General features: G+C 40.5%; 1 protein-coding gene across 2 annotated transcripts in view; it reads right to left on the bottom strand.

Moving 5' to 3' along the window:
* Positions 1-173: 173 nt before the first annotated feature.
* The window catches only part of LOC135748751 (uncharacterized), an 80238-nt gene continuing 62608 nt past the window's right edge, over positions 174-17803 (bottom strand). The window contains exons 1-4 of one of the 2 annotated variants that reach the window (XM_073814833.1): positions 4404-4763; positions 2977-3196; positions 1961-2131; positions 174-1727 (exon numbers count right to left, since the gene is read on the bottom strand). In XM_073814833.1, the coding sequence (XP_073670934.1) occupies positions 700-1727; positions 1961-2048 (1116 nt within the window). In that variant the 5' untranslated portion in view covers positions 2049-2131; positions 2977-3196; positions 4404-4763 and the 3' untranslated portion in view covers positions 174-699. Of the gene's footprint in view, positions 1728-1960; positions 2132-2976; positions 3655-4403; positions 4764-17803 lie in introns of those variants that run through there. The other variant, XM_073814834.1, reaches the window with a different exon arrangement.

Raw genomic sequence — 17803 nt, forward strand, 5'->3', positions numbered from 1 at the left:
TTACCAAATGTCTAAATTAAAGTCAAGTTTCAAAAATATTCTTGTTCTTTTAATGTGTAAGGGGAAAAGCATTTTACTCAGGATAAACTTTTTACATAATGTCTCACAACATTGTTTATTAGAAAACACTGAAACATTCAACAAATATTCTGAGGACTAACGTAATACAAAATTAACAAATGTAAAAATATTATACACAGCCCTTGTATATACAGTTCATCTGCACAGTGTGAAATACTAACTCTTTAAAGCAGTGTTCTTCACATCTAACCCTGGAGAGCTGGTGCTCTGCAAAGTTTAGCTCCAACCTTAATCAAGCTAAACTCTGCAGGGCAACAGCTCCCCAGGGTTGGATGTGAAGAACACTGCTTTAAAGCGATAGTTCTGTCATTTACTCACGCTCATGTTGTTGCAAACCTCTATTCTTTGTTCTGATGAACACAAAGATATTTTCAGAAATGTTTGTAATCAAACCGTTTATAGACCCCATTTACTTCCATAGTAGGAAAAAGAATGCTATGGAAAAAAATGGGGTCCACAAATAGTTTGGTTACAAACATTTCTCTAAAATATCTCCCTTTGTGTTCATCAGAACAAAGAAATTTATACAGGTTTGTAACAACATGAGAGTGAATAAATGACAAAATTTTAATTTCTGGCCAATTCTGGGTGAACCATCCCTTTAGAAAAGGAACCTTTTCAGATGGGTTTGTCCCCTTTGATATCAAGAGGTCCCTGATAGTTGCACAACATGCAACAGATGGCCCACAGCTGATTGACTGAGCCTACCATAGAAAGAGGAACATGTCCATCCCAAATATGATACTCCTTCACCCTACGTATGGCCCTCTCAACTAAAATTCTAAGACGGGCAATAGCCTGGGTCTTCTGGGTATCCTCCATGCTGAGCTGGTTAGATTTCTTCAGTGGAGGGATGATTAGTGTTGCCCCCACCTCTGACAGCATCTTCTCAATTTGGAACCCCTTGTCAGCCATTACTCCATCTCCTGGTTGAAGTAACTGTAAGATCTGTGACTGCCGAGTTATTTCTATATCCGAGATGGAGCCTGTGTACAATTTTGATATAAATGTGATAACCCCACATGGTGCAATGCCAATTAGACCTTTAAAGGTGGTGTGATTTTTGTAGTTGGAAAAAGTTTCTGACTGTAGCAAAAGAGAAGATGCTGTTTCACAACGAATCTCGGTGCAGTCGATTATCACTCTCACCTGAGGGCAGTAGAGCTTGAACTTGTCAGGCATTGTGGCCTGCACTTGCTCTCTTGTCATCCACAATGGTAGCGAGCCAAGAACCTGGTAAAGGTAGCTTGCCCATGTTAAGATGATGCGGCTAACTGTAGACAAGCTGACCTCGAAGATGGACGACAAGGTTTTCTCCTGAAGCCCGGCTGCAACACGACAGAGAAACATGAACAGTTCATCAATGAGCTGAAGTTTTCGCTGAGGGCTAGGTGTCTCTTGTGCTGTTCGTTGTGCCTTGGACCAGTTCAAAAGGCGTGAAGCAGAGGGGTAAACTGACTCCCAAAACACAGTGAAAACCTCCTTTGAGCTGAACCTAGTGTAGTAACGAAAGTCTTCATCTGTGACGCAGAACTTGAAAATCAGAGGCTGCTGCTTCTTAACGGTCAGCTGCTGGATTTCAAGCTCTAGTGACAAAACCTGAAGCTCCAACTCTTGGATTCTCTGTGCAGCGCCATCCAGTTTACCTTAAAAGAAAGCAAAAGTTTACAATGTAATATCTGTAGTCGTTCTCAATCATCATCATATATTGGGGTTCTGTTCAGAGTAATTGAGCTTCCAGTAATACTTGAGGTTTTCATAAATAAGCATCAAAACTTTTAACATTAAGCACAGCTGCTCTGAATCCTACAAACCCTATAGTTAAAAAAATTATTGCCACAAAGAAAAACCTGTTACTCTGTTTTTTTGTAGTACTAACCAGGAGAAGGATGGTAGGCATAGTCATGATCTTTTGTCACTCCACCCACAGGCAGGGCCTCTTCTGTGATGTCTCCTGGAACAAGCATCTCCTGAGATTCATCAAGGACAGCAGGCCTTAAACGTTTCCTTGCTCTCTGGTAAACTGACTGCCGAGCTTGTGACCCTTTTCCTGAAGATGTGAAAGATAGACACACATGAATGTCATTCTTAATATATGGTAATCAATTATCAGAACCTCAAAGAGTAAACAAAATGTATAATACCACCACAAATGCAATAATAATTTGCAATGTGAATGGCAACAGGATGATGTATTATTTCTTTTTCAACCTGATCTCACGAATTTCCGTGGCATAGTCACGGAATTTTGTGCTCATTTTTCCGTGGCATTCTCACGGATCTCCGCATTTTTCCGTGGCCCTGCTACGGACTGTCTTTTTCCGTGGCATTCTCACGGATTGGTTACTCAACTGTTTTGTCCTATTTTCTTACCATTTTCGCTTCGGTTTAGGGTTAGATTTACATGAAATGACATCCCTACCCAAACCCAACTCTAACCCCAACACCAGGCGACAATTGTTTAAAGTTTAGAAAATATAAAAGAATAAATCAGAAAAAATTATATAAACCAATAGTTAAAGTGACATACTAATGCAAACACCAAATCTAACCCTAAACCGAAGCGAAAATGGTTTGAAAATAGGAAAAAGCAGTTGAGTAACCAATCCGTGAGAATGCCACGGAAAAAGACAGTCCGTAGCAGGGCCACGGAAAAATGCGGAGATCCGTGAGAATGCCACGGAAAAATGAGCACAAAATTCCGTGACTATCCCACGGAACTTTGTGAGATCATGTTGTTCTTTTTATATGGACTAATAAGCTGTAAAACAGGTTCAGTACTATTATCATGTATTTTATTTATACAAGCATAATTAACTGTAAAGCATGGCAATTTTACATTGTAATAACTTATGATTTTTTGTTAATGTACTACCAAACTTAATACTGTCATACCTTTACCCCAGTCATTCCAGGGAAATCTAGATGGCACTGCTCCCTTTTTTATCCTGGTTCGTCCACTGCTGGGTGTTGTGTATGTATCCTCTGGGGCAAAGTGTTGGCTACATACATAGGTGCTCCCTCGAAGTATTTTAAAACCAAGTCCCTCATCTCTTCTTATCGCCCTAACCCAACGGGAACGTATTTCTTCGTCCACTGGAAAGTCGTGGAAACTCTGTAATGGAAATTTATTCTTTATGCATTTATATTATTTTTGTATTCTTCAGTGTATGATTTATGTCAGTCATGACATTTTAATCTGCGTGGGGTGAAGTCTAGGACAGGAAGTCTAGCTCGATAGAGCTCGGGATAGGAAGTATGGCATGGTGCAAGTGTGGTTTTTGTTTGTGTGATGATGTGCTTAAAGAACCTATGTATCGTCTGCCTGGATACAAGTAGAGTAAATATAACCACCCAGAAGTGTCTAAACTACACCTAATAAGGAGTTGTTTTGATCGAATAGCATGGGGGGGTGGTACAAACTCAATGTCAGTATATAATGAAGGAAGGATTTGAGATTCTTCACTTCTTCACATATCGTTTCACTGTCGTTATGTGTTGAGTCCTTGTACAAGTAAATAAATCATCTCTGATGGACAGATCCTACGTATTAGTATTATTTTTCCACGACAACTCAGATAAGGAAACTTCTTTTTGTTGTTTGAACAACAGGGAACACTACAATAACATTTACATGATGACTGTGCCATGCGTGTTATGATACTGTTGAAAGATGGAGACAGGAAGAAAGTAATGATGAATCACATCTGCTGAAATGGTCATTAACATTATTAAAAGAATCAATTTAACCTGTAAATACGTAAATATTATTATTTTAAACTTTACGATTTCACGTTCATAGTTAACATGTTTTCCGCCTTTTCCTTTAGCATGCAACCCAGGTAATTTTAACTTCTGTCAAATTCAAATTTTACCTTATTTTAATCTTTTAATATAAAGACATAATATTTACACAATGAACATAGCATCTAAGGAACACTACGACAGCATCTTAATGACTAGGACATGCGTGTGTACTGCTGCTGTTTACAGATGGACACAGAAAGGTAAGGGCAATAGCATCAATATATAACTTAGAATTGTTGTAGCACTTTAAGTGACTGAATCTATCAAGCTATTATAAACAACATTATTTAAAAAAGAAAGTAATCACATTTCAATATAAAAGGCAACGAGTTAAGTAATGTTAAGACGTTACGATGCATTCATATAACTTTTCCGTGTTGCTTGTTATTGCAAACGTTACCCATTTACCTACTTTTCCAACTGTTAAACGTAGTTATGTATTGATAACTTACAAAATAACTTATACAGTTACCACAAGAACACGATAATAAATACATAAGGATGAATAAACGTACCTTTTTTGTCGATATTTCGAGCTGTTAGTAGACTCTCCCCCAATGTCGTCTAACACGGAAGTTACATTACCCGGCTGCGCTGAAAAGCGGAAGTTAAGTGACGGTAGTTGTGAAAAGGGCCTATTGCCCTCAACTATTGTATGAGGGAGACTACAGTGGCTAACCCCATCAAGGACACGTGTAGGATACGCTCAGGCATAGGATAGGCACTTCATGCTAAAAAGTTAAATGTGCCAGATGATCAGCCACTACCAGGAGCACAACATCTAGGGAACATGCCATTCACCATTGAAAACCTACCTGATGCAGGAAAACCCTGGCCGGGATTTATCTACAGAACATTGCATATTCAACTACAGGTTGTCTCATGCACGCAATGTGGTGGAGAATGTGTTTGGCGTTTCATCATATCGCTGGAGGATCCGGCATAGCAGGATCAACCTACACCCTGACAAAATAAACAGCCTTATTATGTCAACATGTATTCCACTATTGATTTAAACCTATGAAAGCAGAGAGGTGGCTGGACACCAGTGCTTCAAAAGGATAGGATGGAGAGACGAATCGGGAGCATCTCTACAGATGGTGTAAATCGTGCTGCAAGGGGTCTGAGAGAAATTCTGCTCTTTGCAACTCTGAAAGACGTGTATTTTGACAAGATGATATGGTGTAACAGTAACCATTTCCTCTAATTATTTTCAATTTTTAAAGCTGCCATAACAAACACTGTTTCTGCATTTCTGGTGTTAATCTGGAGTATCTATAGAGTAGTATAACATCCTTTATATCTCCGAAGAGTCTTCAATTTAATCAGATTTATAAAAGACAGATTAGCTTTACCGATTCTTTCCAATAAACAAACAGACACGCAAAACTGCTGCTGCCCCGGATAAACGGCCAATTATTACAATTGGTGTACAGGTGCTGGCCATACAATTAGAATATCATCAAAAAATTATTTATTTTACTAATTCCATTTAAAAAGTTAATCTTGTATATTATAATCATTCATTACACATAGACTGATAATATTTCAAATGTTTATTTCTTTTAATTTTGATGATTATAACTGACAACTAAGGAGAAACCCAAATTCAGTATCTCAGAAAATTAGAATATTGTGAAAAGGTTAAACATTAAAGACACCTGGTGCCACACTCTAACCTTCCAAGACAGGCTTCACTGGTCTTCACATAGGCTGTTTTGGTCTGTTCCTGCATAGTGTTGATATTGTCTGTTTTTGGGTCTGCATGATTCAACATATCTGCTAATGCCTGGAATCTGTTCTTTAGTTGTAGCACAAAATAACCTTTGACCTTGGTGTCGTAGCTTTCTGACATCGAACGGTTTTCTGGCTGATTTTCTGCTTCCTGTGTTCATAAGCTTTATTCTCAGCACAGCTGTGACTAGGTGGTGATTCGCTACCAACATCTGCTCCTAGTTTGACCTTAACATCAAGTAGAGAGCTTCTCCATGTGCCATGTCACATGAGATGATCTATTTGATTTTGATCCTTTTCATTTGAAGAGTGCCATGTTAGTTTGTGGATGACCCTGTGTTCGAACAAGGTTCCCCCAATGACGAGGTCATGCATGGTGCAAAACTCTGTTAACCTCTCCCCATTCTCATTCATGACACCGCAACCTTCCCATCACCCTGTCGTGTTCTGTGTTGTTTTTTCCCATCTTGGCATTTAGGTCCCCCATCACTATCTTCATGTCGTGTCTGAATGTAGTTTCCAGTACAGCCTGCAGTTATTCATAAAATTCATTCTTCCAGGTGTCATCGCTGTCATTTGTTGGAGCATAGCACTGGATGATAGTTGTGTTGATTTGCTTCCCCCTCAGCCTAATCTTCATGAGCCTAGTGTTGACAGGTTTCCACTCTATCAAGCTTTTCTTTACTCCTTTCTTCAGAATGATGGCTACTCCTTCCCCATGTTGGTGGTCATCTCTTCCTGAGTACAGCACAGTTTCACCTGTGCTTGTTGTGAGTTTCCCTTCTCCTGTCCATCTGCTTTCACTTACTCTGAGTATATCTATCGACATTGATAGCATATGAATTATTAGCTTTTTATGATTACATCATTGTTCATGGTGTTCAATTGTGGTATGGTTAACCATGATTTTTGTTAGTAATTATGTTTTTGTGTGACATATTGATTACTGTTGGCAAAACCATAGTACAGCTAGACAAACATGATGTTATTAAACTATGTTGTGCTATGTGGCATGGCAGGAATTCTATTTTTTAGATACATGGCGTGATACGGTGCTTCTTGTCCAGTGTGCAACCACCTTTAGAATGATAATTTGTTTCTGAGGAATGTCAAGCAAGAGAATCAAAATCCGAAAATCCAAAGGGGCTTTACTGCCAAGTGTACTTACAAAATGATTTTTTACTTTTTTTATTTCCAGCTTCCAGTGTAGACATTCTAGTACAATAGCAAGCACATACATGCACGCACACACACACACACACACACACACACACGCACGCGCGCGCGCGCACACACACACACGCACAAACACACACAGATTCTGTTTTCCATGTTTTGTAAGGACATTCCATAGGCATAATGGTTTTTCTACTGTACAAACTGTTTATACTATTCCCTTCCCCAAACCCCAACCATTACAGAAAACTTTCTGATACTTTACATTTTCAATAAACATCATTCTGTTTGATTTATAAGCTTGTTTCCTCATGGGGACCTCAAAATGTCCCCACAAGGTCACAAAAATTACTGGTATTCCTATATTCCCACAACGTGATAATTACCAGGTACACACACACACACACACACACACACACACACACACACACACACACACACACATTCTGGTTTCCATGTTTTGTGGGGACAATCTATAAACGTAATGCATTTTATACTGTTCAAACTGTATATTCTATTCCCTTCCCAGTACCCAAACCCCAACCATCACAGAAAACTTAGACCTTAAAAATGTCCCCACAAGGTCACAAAAATACTGTTATTCCTATCTTTGTGGGGACAATTGGTCCCCACAACTGATAATTACCAGGTACACACACATAAATATAATACATTTAATGCTGCAACCATAAAGAGTTTTCCACCCCATTTACTTACCCACCTAATCTACAATCCCATGCCACTCTGACATGCCACTGTAATGTAACTCTGACAGTTGCATCATAACAAATCTTTTTGTCTTAGTCCCAGCCCGCCTTACCACCCCATTAACCTCTCCTGCAGTCTACCAGCTGTCCCTCAATGTTGTGATTGGGGCAAGACATGTGGTAGCATAAAAGTGAAGGACGGTGTTTGGGTGTCTGTGTTCATACTGTATGGTCACTGTAGGGAGAGAGGAATAAGGGTGTGTCATCTAAAGTCAATGTTATAATGACAGTAGGAGATGGCGTGGGTGAGTAATGTTTTCATATAACACACATATAAAGTATATAATCACATGCTCGCCTAGACACAAACCAAAATGCCTCACTTCTCCATGTGGCTCCCTGGGTGGGGCCGGTACATGTCATGGCCTTGCTCAACTATGGTAGAAAGCATGTGGGCCAGGACTTCCTCTGATGTAGCCTGGGAGGGGAGGAACAGCCAGCTAATTACACCCTCTGTTTGAGTGAAAGGCATTTCTGAGGTCTGGAATCAGTGCCACTACACTCCACCCCAACCCACCTCCATCCAGGGCTCACCACCCATACCCTCCCCCACCTCGATCAGCTCCCCACCAACCCCCACGCCCCATCCCTGAGATGGCCACTAATTGGCATATTCTCCTGCCAGTGTGGGAATGTCAGTTTGCCACATGTCCCTGTTGCAGGAAGCAGGTGAAAATTTCTGCTTTTTGTTGCTGAGAAGGGCTTGTCCGCAGCAGATATGGTTTCCTGAACACTGCTTCACCCTCCCACCCTAACGAAATAGAGAGAATCGCATCTCGAGAAGACAATGACATGCTAATTCATCAAAGGCTGCTGCTGCTGGTGCTATTTCTACAGGGAAATGAATTCATTTATACATGTATAATATCATATGCAGAACATCTCAATAGTGTGAGCCACGTGAATTTACATCAAAGCTCAATGACATAGATATAACCCGTAATTTAAATTTGACCTGAATTACAGTACTAACGGTGCAATCTACTTACATTCCATGCATGATCAGCTACAGTAATGTTTCTTTTCAGCTCTGAACTATTTTATTAATACAATCTTGGCTTGGTTACCAGTGCCACAATATAAATACAATTCTACAGTAATGTAAAAATGTCTCCATCCACCAATAACTTTATATTGAGGAAGAATACATTTAAGCCTTGCGGGCTTAAATTGTACACCCGTGTCTGCTTGTCAGACAGATAAATAACTGCCTTGTTAAAGTTTTTCTGCTCAGTTTTTTATGATGGTGAGTTTTATGTTTGATGTCATTTTATGGGTCTTTTGTCCCCTTTTTATGAACTGCTCTTGCCATCTGGAAAGTTCCAGCTGTGAACTTCCATGTCTCATTTATGGCCTTTTGTGTTAATCTCAAGAGCCAGTACTTGTCAGACTACTGCCCTCAACAGGAATACACAAGGATAACGTACATATGGAGGGAGAGAATGGAGTGACGTGTGCCATGCTTCAGTGAGAATTATGTATTTTTTACATGATTGCTACTTTGATACTAATCTCCATTAGACATGCAGTCCTCATAGAATAAACCAATTTTTTTTGTTAAGAAGCAATACACTGTAAAAAGTGTTAAAAGTTGAATCAACTTAAAAAAATAGTTCAATTGGTAATACCTAAAAATATGGGGTTTTTTCTACTTTAAATTTCCATTTAAAGTGTTATTATCCTATAGTATCCTATAGTATCCTATCTGAAAAGGAACCACGAGAATAACTTAAAAATACTGTTTTCATTTAGTTGAACAAATGGTAAGTTTTCCTTACAAAAAACCTTTAGTACAGTAACATTTATAGCGATGAGTATAGATAGCACTTCAAAGTTTTTACAACTTTCAACAGCTTTAAAAAGCAGCCCACCTCAGAAATATATCCCTCTGTGCGCAAGATGTAGAGAATTTGCTTTACAGTCTGTCTGAAAAGAAAGATAAATGTTTTTATATAATTTGTCATTAATTTACTAATTAATTTAATCTACCTAAACTTATGTGCAAAACCTGCAACAAAATGAACATATTGTATGATACTTATTAGGGCCCGAGCACACCAGGGTGTGAGGACCCTATTGTTTTTGCTCCGTTTATTATTAGGGCTCGAGCACCGAGGAGAAGGCCAGAATGGCCTGCACAGTAGGTGCGAAGCCCTATTGTTTTTGCTCGGATTATTATTAGGGCTCGAGCACCGAGGAGCAGGCCAGAATGGCCTGCACCGAAAGGTGCGAAGCCCTATTGGTTTTGCTAGAATTATTATTTTTATTTTTTTTATTTTTTTTATTTTTTTCAACACTTTTGGACATTTTGGGTGCCTTAACATTCTCGAAAACTCTTGAAATTTGGCACAGACGTCAGAGTCATCCGTGATCGCAGAAAACCAAAGACTGGAACACGGGCGTGGCAAGGGGGCTCTGTAGCGCCCCCTGTAATGCAAAAACAAACAGGAGTGCGCAGATCGGGCAAACATGTACGCACATGTACGAGAGTTGGTACGCATATAGATCTCATCGACCCGAACAACTTTCGCCCTCTAACATTTTAGCTCCGCCCAACAGGAAGTCGGCCATTTTGGATTGTTTAAAAAATGCATGCGGTGAACTTTTTAATACTCCTCCTAGAGGATTCATGCGATTGACACCAAACGTGGTGAACATGATGTCGAGACATTGTACTTGCTAAATTGCGAAGGGATTTTTGATATCTCGAACGGTTCTGACATGGTGAGGCGACAAAGTTGTGGCGAAATCAGAGAAACAGGAAGTGTCTAATATCTAAGGTAAAAAATGTCTTATTGTAATGCCATGCGGGGCGTTTGTTCGTCTGAAGATTCCGATCGCATCAATGTGCCTATTGTGACTCCCGGGTATAGCGCCACCACCAGGCGCCAGGAAGTGTGTCAGTCATGAACTTTTAAATACTTCTCCTAGGGAATTCATACGATTGACACCAAACGTGGTGAACATGATGCTGAGACATTGGACTTGCTAAATTGCGAAGGGATTTTTGATATTTCAAACGGTGTTGCCATGACGAGGCGACAAATTTATGGCAAATTCAATGAAACAGGAAGTGTCTAATATCTAAAGCAAAAAATTTCTTATTGGGATGAAGCGCAGTGTGTATGTTCGGCCAAGGATTCCGATCGCATCGATGTGCCTATTTTGAGTCTCGGGTATAGCGCCACCAACAGGCACCAGGAAGTGTGGCAGTCACAAAAGGTGGATTTCTTGACAGTTGCATATGGTGAACTTTTAAATACTCCTCCTAGGATTTTCATGCGATTGACACCAAAAGCGGTCAACACGATGCTGAGACATTGTAGATGATAAATTGCGAAGGGATTTTTGATATCTCGAACGCTGTTCCCATGGCAACACGTCAAACTTTACTTTCATTTTCAGGCATATTTAAACTCTTGGCGTGCGCTTTGGGTGCCTTAACATGCTCGAAAACAACGGAAATTTGGCACAGATGTCAAAGTCACGTGCCACTAGGCTCATGCAAAGGCTGGAATATGGGCGTGGCAAGGGAGCTCTGTAGCGCCCCCTGTAATGCAAAAAAATAACATTGATGCACAGATCGGGCAAAAATGTACGCACATGTACGGGAGTTGGTATGCATATAGATCTCATCGACCCGAACAACTTTCCCACTCAAACATTTTAGCTCCGCCCAACAGGAAGTCGGCTATTTTGGATTGTTTAAAAAATGAATGTGTTGAACTTTTAAATACTCCTCCTAGTGGATTCATGGGATTGACACCAAACGTGGTGAACATGATGTCGAGACATTGGACTTGCTAAATTGCGAAGGGATTTTTGATATCTCGAACGGTTCTGCCATGGCGATGCAACAAATTTGTGGCGAAATCAGAGAAACAGGAAGTGTCTAATATCTAAGGCAAAAAAATTCTTATTGTGATGCCAAGCGGGGTGTTTGTTCGCCTGAAGATTCCGATCGCAACGATGTGCCTATTGTGAGTCTCGGGTATAGCGCCACCACCAGGCGCCAGGAAGTCTGTCAGTCACAAAGGTGGATTTTTTTGACAGTTCCATCCGATTTTCTTTTAAATACTCCTTCTAGAATATTCATGAGATTGACACCAGAAGTGGTCATCATGATGCCGAGACATAGTAGATGATAAATTGCGAAGGGATTTTTGATATCTCGAACGCTGTTCCCATGGCAACGCGTCAAACTTTACTTTCATTTTAAAGGCTTATTTAAGCCTTTAAGTTGACGCCGATGTTCTTTTAAATACTCCTTCTAGAATATTCATGAGATTGACACCAGAAGTGGTCAACATAATGTCGAGACATTGTAGATGAGAAATTGTGAAGGGATTTTTTATATCTTGAACGCTGTTCCCATGGCAACGCCCCAAACTTTACTTTTATTTCAGGCATATTTAGGACTCTTGGCGTGCGTAGATTAACCTTAAAGTTGGCACACACATCAGAGTTGTCGGCTGTTCAGAGTGGACAAATAGGTCAGACAAAGGCGTGTCTCTTTAGTGGCTCACTAGCGCCCCCGTTTGTCTAAAATGTGAGGTTTTTCTTTTACCTACAGTCCCCAAATGGCTCAGTAACAACATTAAATAGCCCACTGATGTTTACCCAATTGATGCCCTTGCCCACCGTGCATCGTTTTCTCGGACGCATCGTGTAGCGGTAAAAAAACGTGCGAGGGCCCGCCATTGCTGCTTGCAGCTATATTTAGGGCTCGAGCACCGAGGAGCAGGCCAGAATGGCCTGCACCGAAAGGTGCGAAGCCCTATTGTTTTTGCTCGGATTTATTATTATTATTTTTTTTTTTTTTTTTTTTTTTTTACGTTTCAGGGCAATTTGGGGGCCTTAACATACTCAAAAACTCTTGAAAATTGGCAGAGATGTCAGAGTCGTCGGCCATTAGGACCCGGCAAAGGCTGGAATTCGGGCGTGGTAAGGGAGCTCTGTAGCGCCCCCTGTAATGCAAAAACAAACATTGGGGCACAGATCGGGCAAAAATTTACGCACATGTACGAGACTTGGTACGCATATAGATCTCATCGACCCGAACAACTTTCACCCTCTAACATTTAAGCTCCGCCCAACAGGAAGTCGGCTATTTTGGATTGTTTAAAAAATGCATGCATTGAACTTTTAAATACTCCTCCTAGAGGAGGCATGCGATTGACACCAAACGTGGTAAACATGATGCTGAGACATTGTACTTGCTAAATTGCGAAGGGATTTTTGATATCTCGAACGGTTCTGCCATGGCGAGGCGACGAATTTATGGCGAATTCAGAGAAACAGGAAGTGTCTAATATCTAAGGCAAAAAATATCTTATTGTGATGCCATGCAGGGTGTTTGTTCGTCTGAAGATTCCGATCGCATCGATGTGCCTAATGTGACTCCCGGGTATAGCGCCACCACCAGGCGCCAGGAAGTGTGTCAGTCACAAAGCTGGATTTTTTTGACAGTTCCATGCGATGTTCTTTTAAATACTCCTTCTAGGATTTTCATGCGATTGACACAAGAAGTGGTCAACATGATGCCGAGACATTGTAGATGATAAATTGCGAAGGGATTTTTGATATCTCGAACGTTGTTTCTATGGCAACGCGTCAAATTTTACTTTCATTTTAAAGGCTTATTTAAACCTGACAGTTGCATGCGATGTTCTTTTATATACTCCTTCTAGGGAAATAATGTGATTCACCCCAGAAGTGGTCAACATGATGCCGAGATATTGTAGATGATAAATTGCGAAGGGATTTTTGATATCTCAGACGCTGTTCCCATGGCAACGCGTCAAACTTTACTTTCATTTTAAAGGCATATTTAAGCCTTTCTGTTGACGCCGATGCTCTTTTAAATACTCCTCCTAGGATTTTCATGCGATTGACACAAGAAGTGGTCAACATGATGCCGAGACATTGTAGATGATAAATTGCGAAGGGATTTTTGATATCTCGAACGCTGTTCCCATGGTAACCTGTCAAACTTTACTTTCATTTTAAAGGCATATTTAAGCCTTACAGTTCCATGCGATGTTCTTTTAAATACTCCTTCTAGGATTTTCATGCGATTGACTCCAGAAGTTGTCAACATGATGCTGAGACATTGTAGATGATAAATTGTGAAGGGATTTTTGATATCTCAAACGTTGTTCCCATGGCAATGCGTCAGACTTTACTTTCATTTTAAAGGCATATTTAAGCCTTTCAGTTGACGCCGATGTTCTTTTAAATACTCCTTCCAGAATATTCATGCGATTGACTCCAGAAGTGGTCAACATGATGCCGAGACATTGTAGATGATAAATTGCGAAGGGATTTTTTATATCTCAAACGCTGTTCCCATGGCAACGCATCAAACTTTGCTTTCATTTTAAAGGCTTATTTAAGCCTTTAAGTTGACGCCGATGTTCTTTTAAATACTCCTTTTAGAATATTCATGAGATTGACACCAAAAGTGGTCAACATAATGCCGAGACATAGTAGATGATAAATTGCGAAGGGATTTTTGATATCTCGAACGGTTCTGCCATGGCGAGGCGACAAATTTATGGCGAAATCAGAGAAACAGGAAGTGTCTAATATCTAAGGCAAAAAAATTCTTATTGCGATGCCAAGCGGGGTGTTTGTTCGCCTGAAGATTCCGATCGCATCGATGTGCCTATTGTGAGTCTCAGGTATAGTGCCACCACGAGGCGCCAGGAAGTTGTCAGTCACAAAGGTGGATTTTTTTGACAGTTCCATCCGATGTTCTTTTAAATACTCCTTCTAGGATATTCATGCGATTGACACCAAAAGTGGTCAACATGATGCTGAGACATGGTAGATGATAAATTGCGAAGGGATTTTTGATATCTCGAACGTTGTTCCTATGGCAACGCGTCAAAGTTTACTTTCATTTTAAAGGCTTATTTAATCCTGACAGTTGCATCCGATGTTCTTTTAAATACTCCTTCTAGGATATTGATGCGATTGACACCAAAAGTGGTCAACATGATGCCGAGACATTGTAGATGATAAATTGCGAAGGGATTTTTCATATCTCGAACGCTGTTCCCATGGCAACGCCGCAAACTTTACTTTTATTTCAGGCATATTTAAGGCTCTTGGCGTGCTTAGATTAACCTTAAAGTTGGCACACACATCAGAGTTGTCGGCTGTTAAGTGTGCACAAACAGGTCACACATAGGCGTGTCTCTTAAGTGGCTCACTAGCGCCCCTGTTTGTCTAAAATGTGGGGTTTCTTTTACCTACAGTCCCCAAATGGCTCAGTAACAACATTAAATTACCCACTGATATTTACCCACTTGATGCCCTTGCCCACCGTGCATCGTTTTCTCGGACGCACCGTGTAGCGGTAAAAAAACGTGCGAGGGCCCGCCATTGCTGCTTGCAGCTATATTTTTAGGGCTCGAGCACCGAGGAGCAGGCCAGAATGGCCTGCACCGAAAGGTGCGAAGCCCCAATTGGTTTTGTTAGAATTTATTTTTTTATTAGGGCTCGAGCACCGAGGAGCAGGCCAGAATGGCCTGCACCGAAAGGTGCGAAGCCCTATTGTTTTTGCTCGGATTTATTATTTTTATTTTATTTTTTATTTTTTTTATTTTTTTTTACGTTTCAGGGCAATTTGGGGGCCTTAACATACTCAAAAACTCTTGAAAATTGGCAGAGATGTCAGAGTCGTCGGCCATTAGGATCCGGCAAAGGCTGTAATTCGGGCGTGGTAAGGGAGCTCTGTAGCGCCCCCTGTAATGCAAAAACAAACATTGGGGCACAGATCGGGCAAAAATGTATGCACATGTACGAGAGTTGGTACGCATATAGATCTCATCGACCCGAACAACTTTCGCCCTCTAACATTTAAGCTCCGCCCAACAGGAAGTCGGCTATTTTGGATTGTTTAAAAAATGCATGCATTGAACTTTTAAATACTCCTCCTAGAGGATGCATGCGATTGACACCAAACGTGGTGAACATGATGTCGAGACATTGGACTTGCTAAATTGCGAAGGGATTTTTGATATCTCGAACGGTGTTGCCATGGCGAGGCGACAAATTTATGGCGAATTCAGAGAAACAGGAAGTGTCTAATATCTAAGGCAAAAAATGTCTTATTGTGATGACACGCGGGGTGTTTGTTCGTCTGAAGATTCCGATCGCATCAATGTGCCTATTGTGACTCCCGGGTATAGCGCCACCACCAGGCGCCAGGAAGTGTGTCAGTCATAAAGCTGGATTTTTTTGACAGTTCCATGCGATGTTCTTTTAAATACTCCTCCTAGGATTTTCATGCGATTGACACGAGAATTGGTCAACATGATGCCAAGACATTGTAGATGATAAATTGCGAAGGGATTTTTGATATCTCAAACGCTGTTCCCATGGCAACCTGTCAAACTTTACTTTCATTTTGAAGGCATATTTAAACCTTACATCTGCGTGTGGTAAACTTTTAAATACTCCTCCTGAGGAAATAATGTGATTGACTCCAGAAGTGGTCAACATAATGCCGAGACATAGTAGATGATAAATTGCGAAGGGATTTTTGATATCTCGAACGGTTCTGCCAAGGCGAGCTGACAAATTTATGGCGAAATCAGAGAAACAGGAAGTGTCTAATATCTAAGGCAAAAAATATCTTATTGTGATGCCATGCGGGGTGTTTGTTCGTCTGAAGATTCCGATCGCATCGATGTGCCTATTGTGACGCCCGGGTATAGCGCCACCACCAGGCGCCAGGAAGTGTGTCAGTCACAAAGCTGGATTTTTTTGACAGTTCCATGCAATGTTCTTTTAAATACTCCTTCTAGGATTTTCATGCGATTGACACAAGAAGTGGTCAACATGATGGAGAGACATTGTAGATGATAAATTGCGAAGGGATTTTTGATATCTCGAATGCTGTTCCCATGGCAACCTGTCAAACTTTACTTTCATTTTAAAGGCATATTTAAGCCTTACAGTTCCATGCGATGCTCTTTTAAATACTCCTTCTAGGATTTTCATGCAATTGACTCCAGAAGTTGTCAACATGATGGTGAGACATTGTAGATGATAAATTGCGAAGGGATTTTTGATATCTCAAACGCTGTTCCCATGGCAACCTGTCAAACTTTACTTTCATTTTGAAGGCATATTTAAACCTTACATCTGCGTGTGGTAAACTTTTAAATACTCCTCCTGAGGAAATAATGTGATTGACTCCAGAAGTGGTCAACATAATGCGGAGACATTGTAGATGATGAATTGTGAAGGGATTTTTGATATCTCAAACGCTGTTCCCATGGCAATGCGTCAAACTTTACTTTCATTTTAAAGGCATATTTAAGCCTTTCAGTTGATGCCGATGTTCTTTTAAATACTCCTTCTAGAATAATCATGCAATTGACACCAAAAGTGGTCAACATAATGCCGAGACATAGTAGATGATAAATTGCGAAGGGATTTTTGATATCTCGAACGGTTCTGCCAAGGCGAGCTGACAAATTTATGGCGAAATCAGAGAAACAGGAAGTGTCTAATATCTAAGGCAAAAAATATCTTATTGTGATGCCATGCGGGGTGTTTGTTCGTCTGAAGATTCCGATCGCATCGATGTGCCTATTGTGACTCCCGGGTATAGCGCCACCACCAGGCGCCAGGAAGTGTGTCAGTCACAAAGCTGGATTTTTTTGACAGTTCCATGCAATGTTCTTTTAAATACTCCTTCTAGGATTTTCATGCGATTGACACAAGAAGTGGTCAACATGATGCAGAGACATTGTAGATGATAAATTGCGAAAGGATTTTTGATATCTCGAACGCTGTTCCCATGGCAACCTGTCAAACTTTACTTTCATTTTAAAGGCATATTTAAGCCTTACAGTTCCATGCGATGCTCTTTTAAATACTCCTTCTAGGATTTTCATGCAATTGACTCCAGAAGTTGTCAACATGATGCTGAGACATTGAAGATGTTAAATTGCAAAGGAATTTTTGACACATCGAACGCTGTTCCCATGGCAACGCGTCAAACTTACTTTTATTTCAGGCTCTTGGCAGCGTAGATTAAGTTTAAATTTGGCACACACATCTGATTTGTCGGCTGTTAAGTGTTGACAAAAACGTCAGATAAAGGCGTGTCTATTTAGTGACTGACTAGCGCCCCCGTTTGCTTAAAAATTGGTTTTTTTTTTTAACCTACTGTACCTAAATGGGTCAGTAGCAACATGAAATAGTACACTGATATATAC

Source organism: Paramisgurnus dabryanus, chromosome 5 (assembly GCF_030506205.2).
Source record: "Paramisgurnus dabryanus chromosome 5, PD_genome_1.1, whole genome shotgun sequence".
Classification (NCBI taxonomy): domain Eukaryota; kingdom Metazoa; phylum Chordata; class Actinopteri; order Cypriniformes; family Cobitidae; genus Paramisgurnus; species Paramisgurnus dabryanus.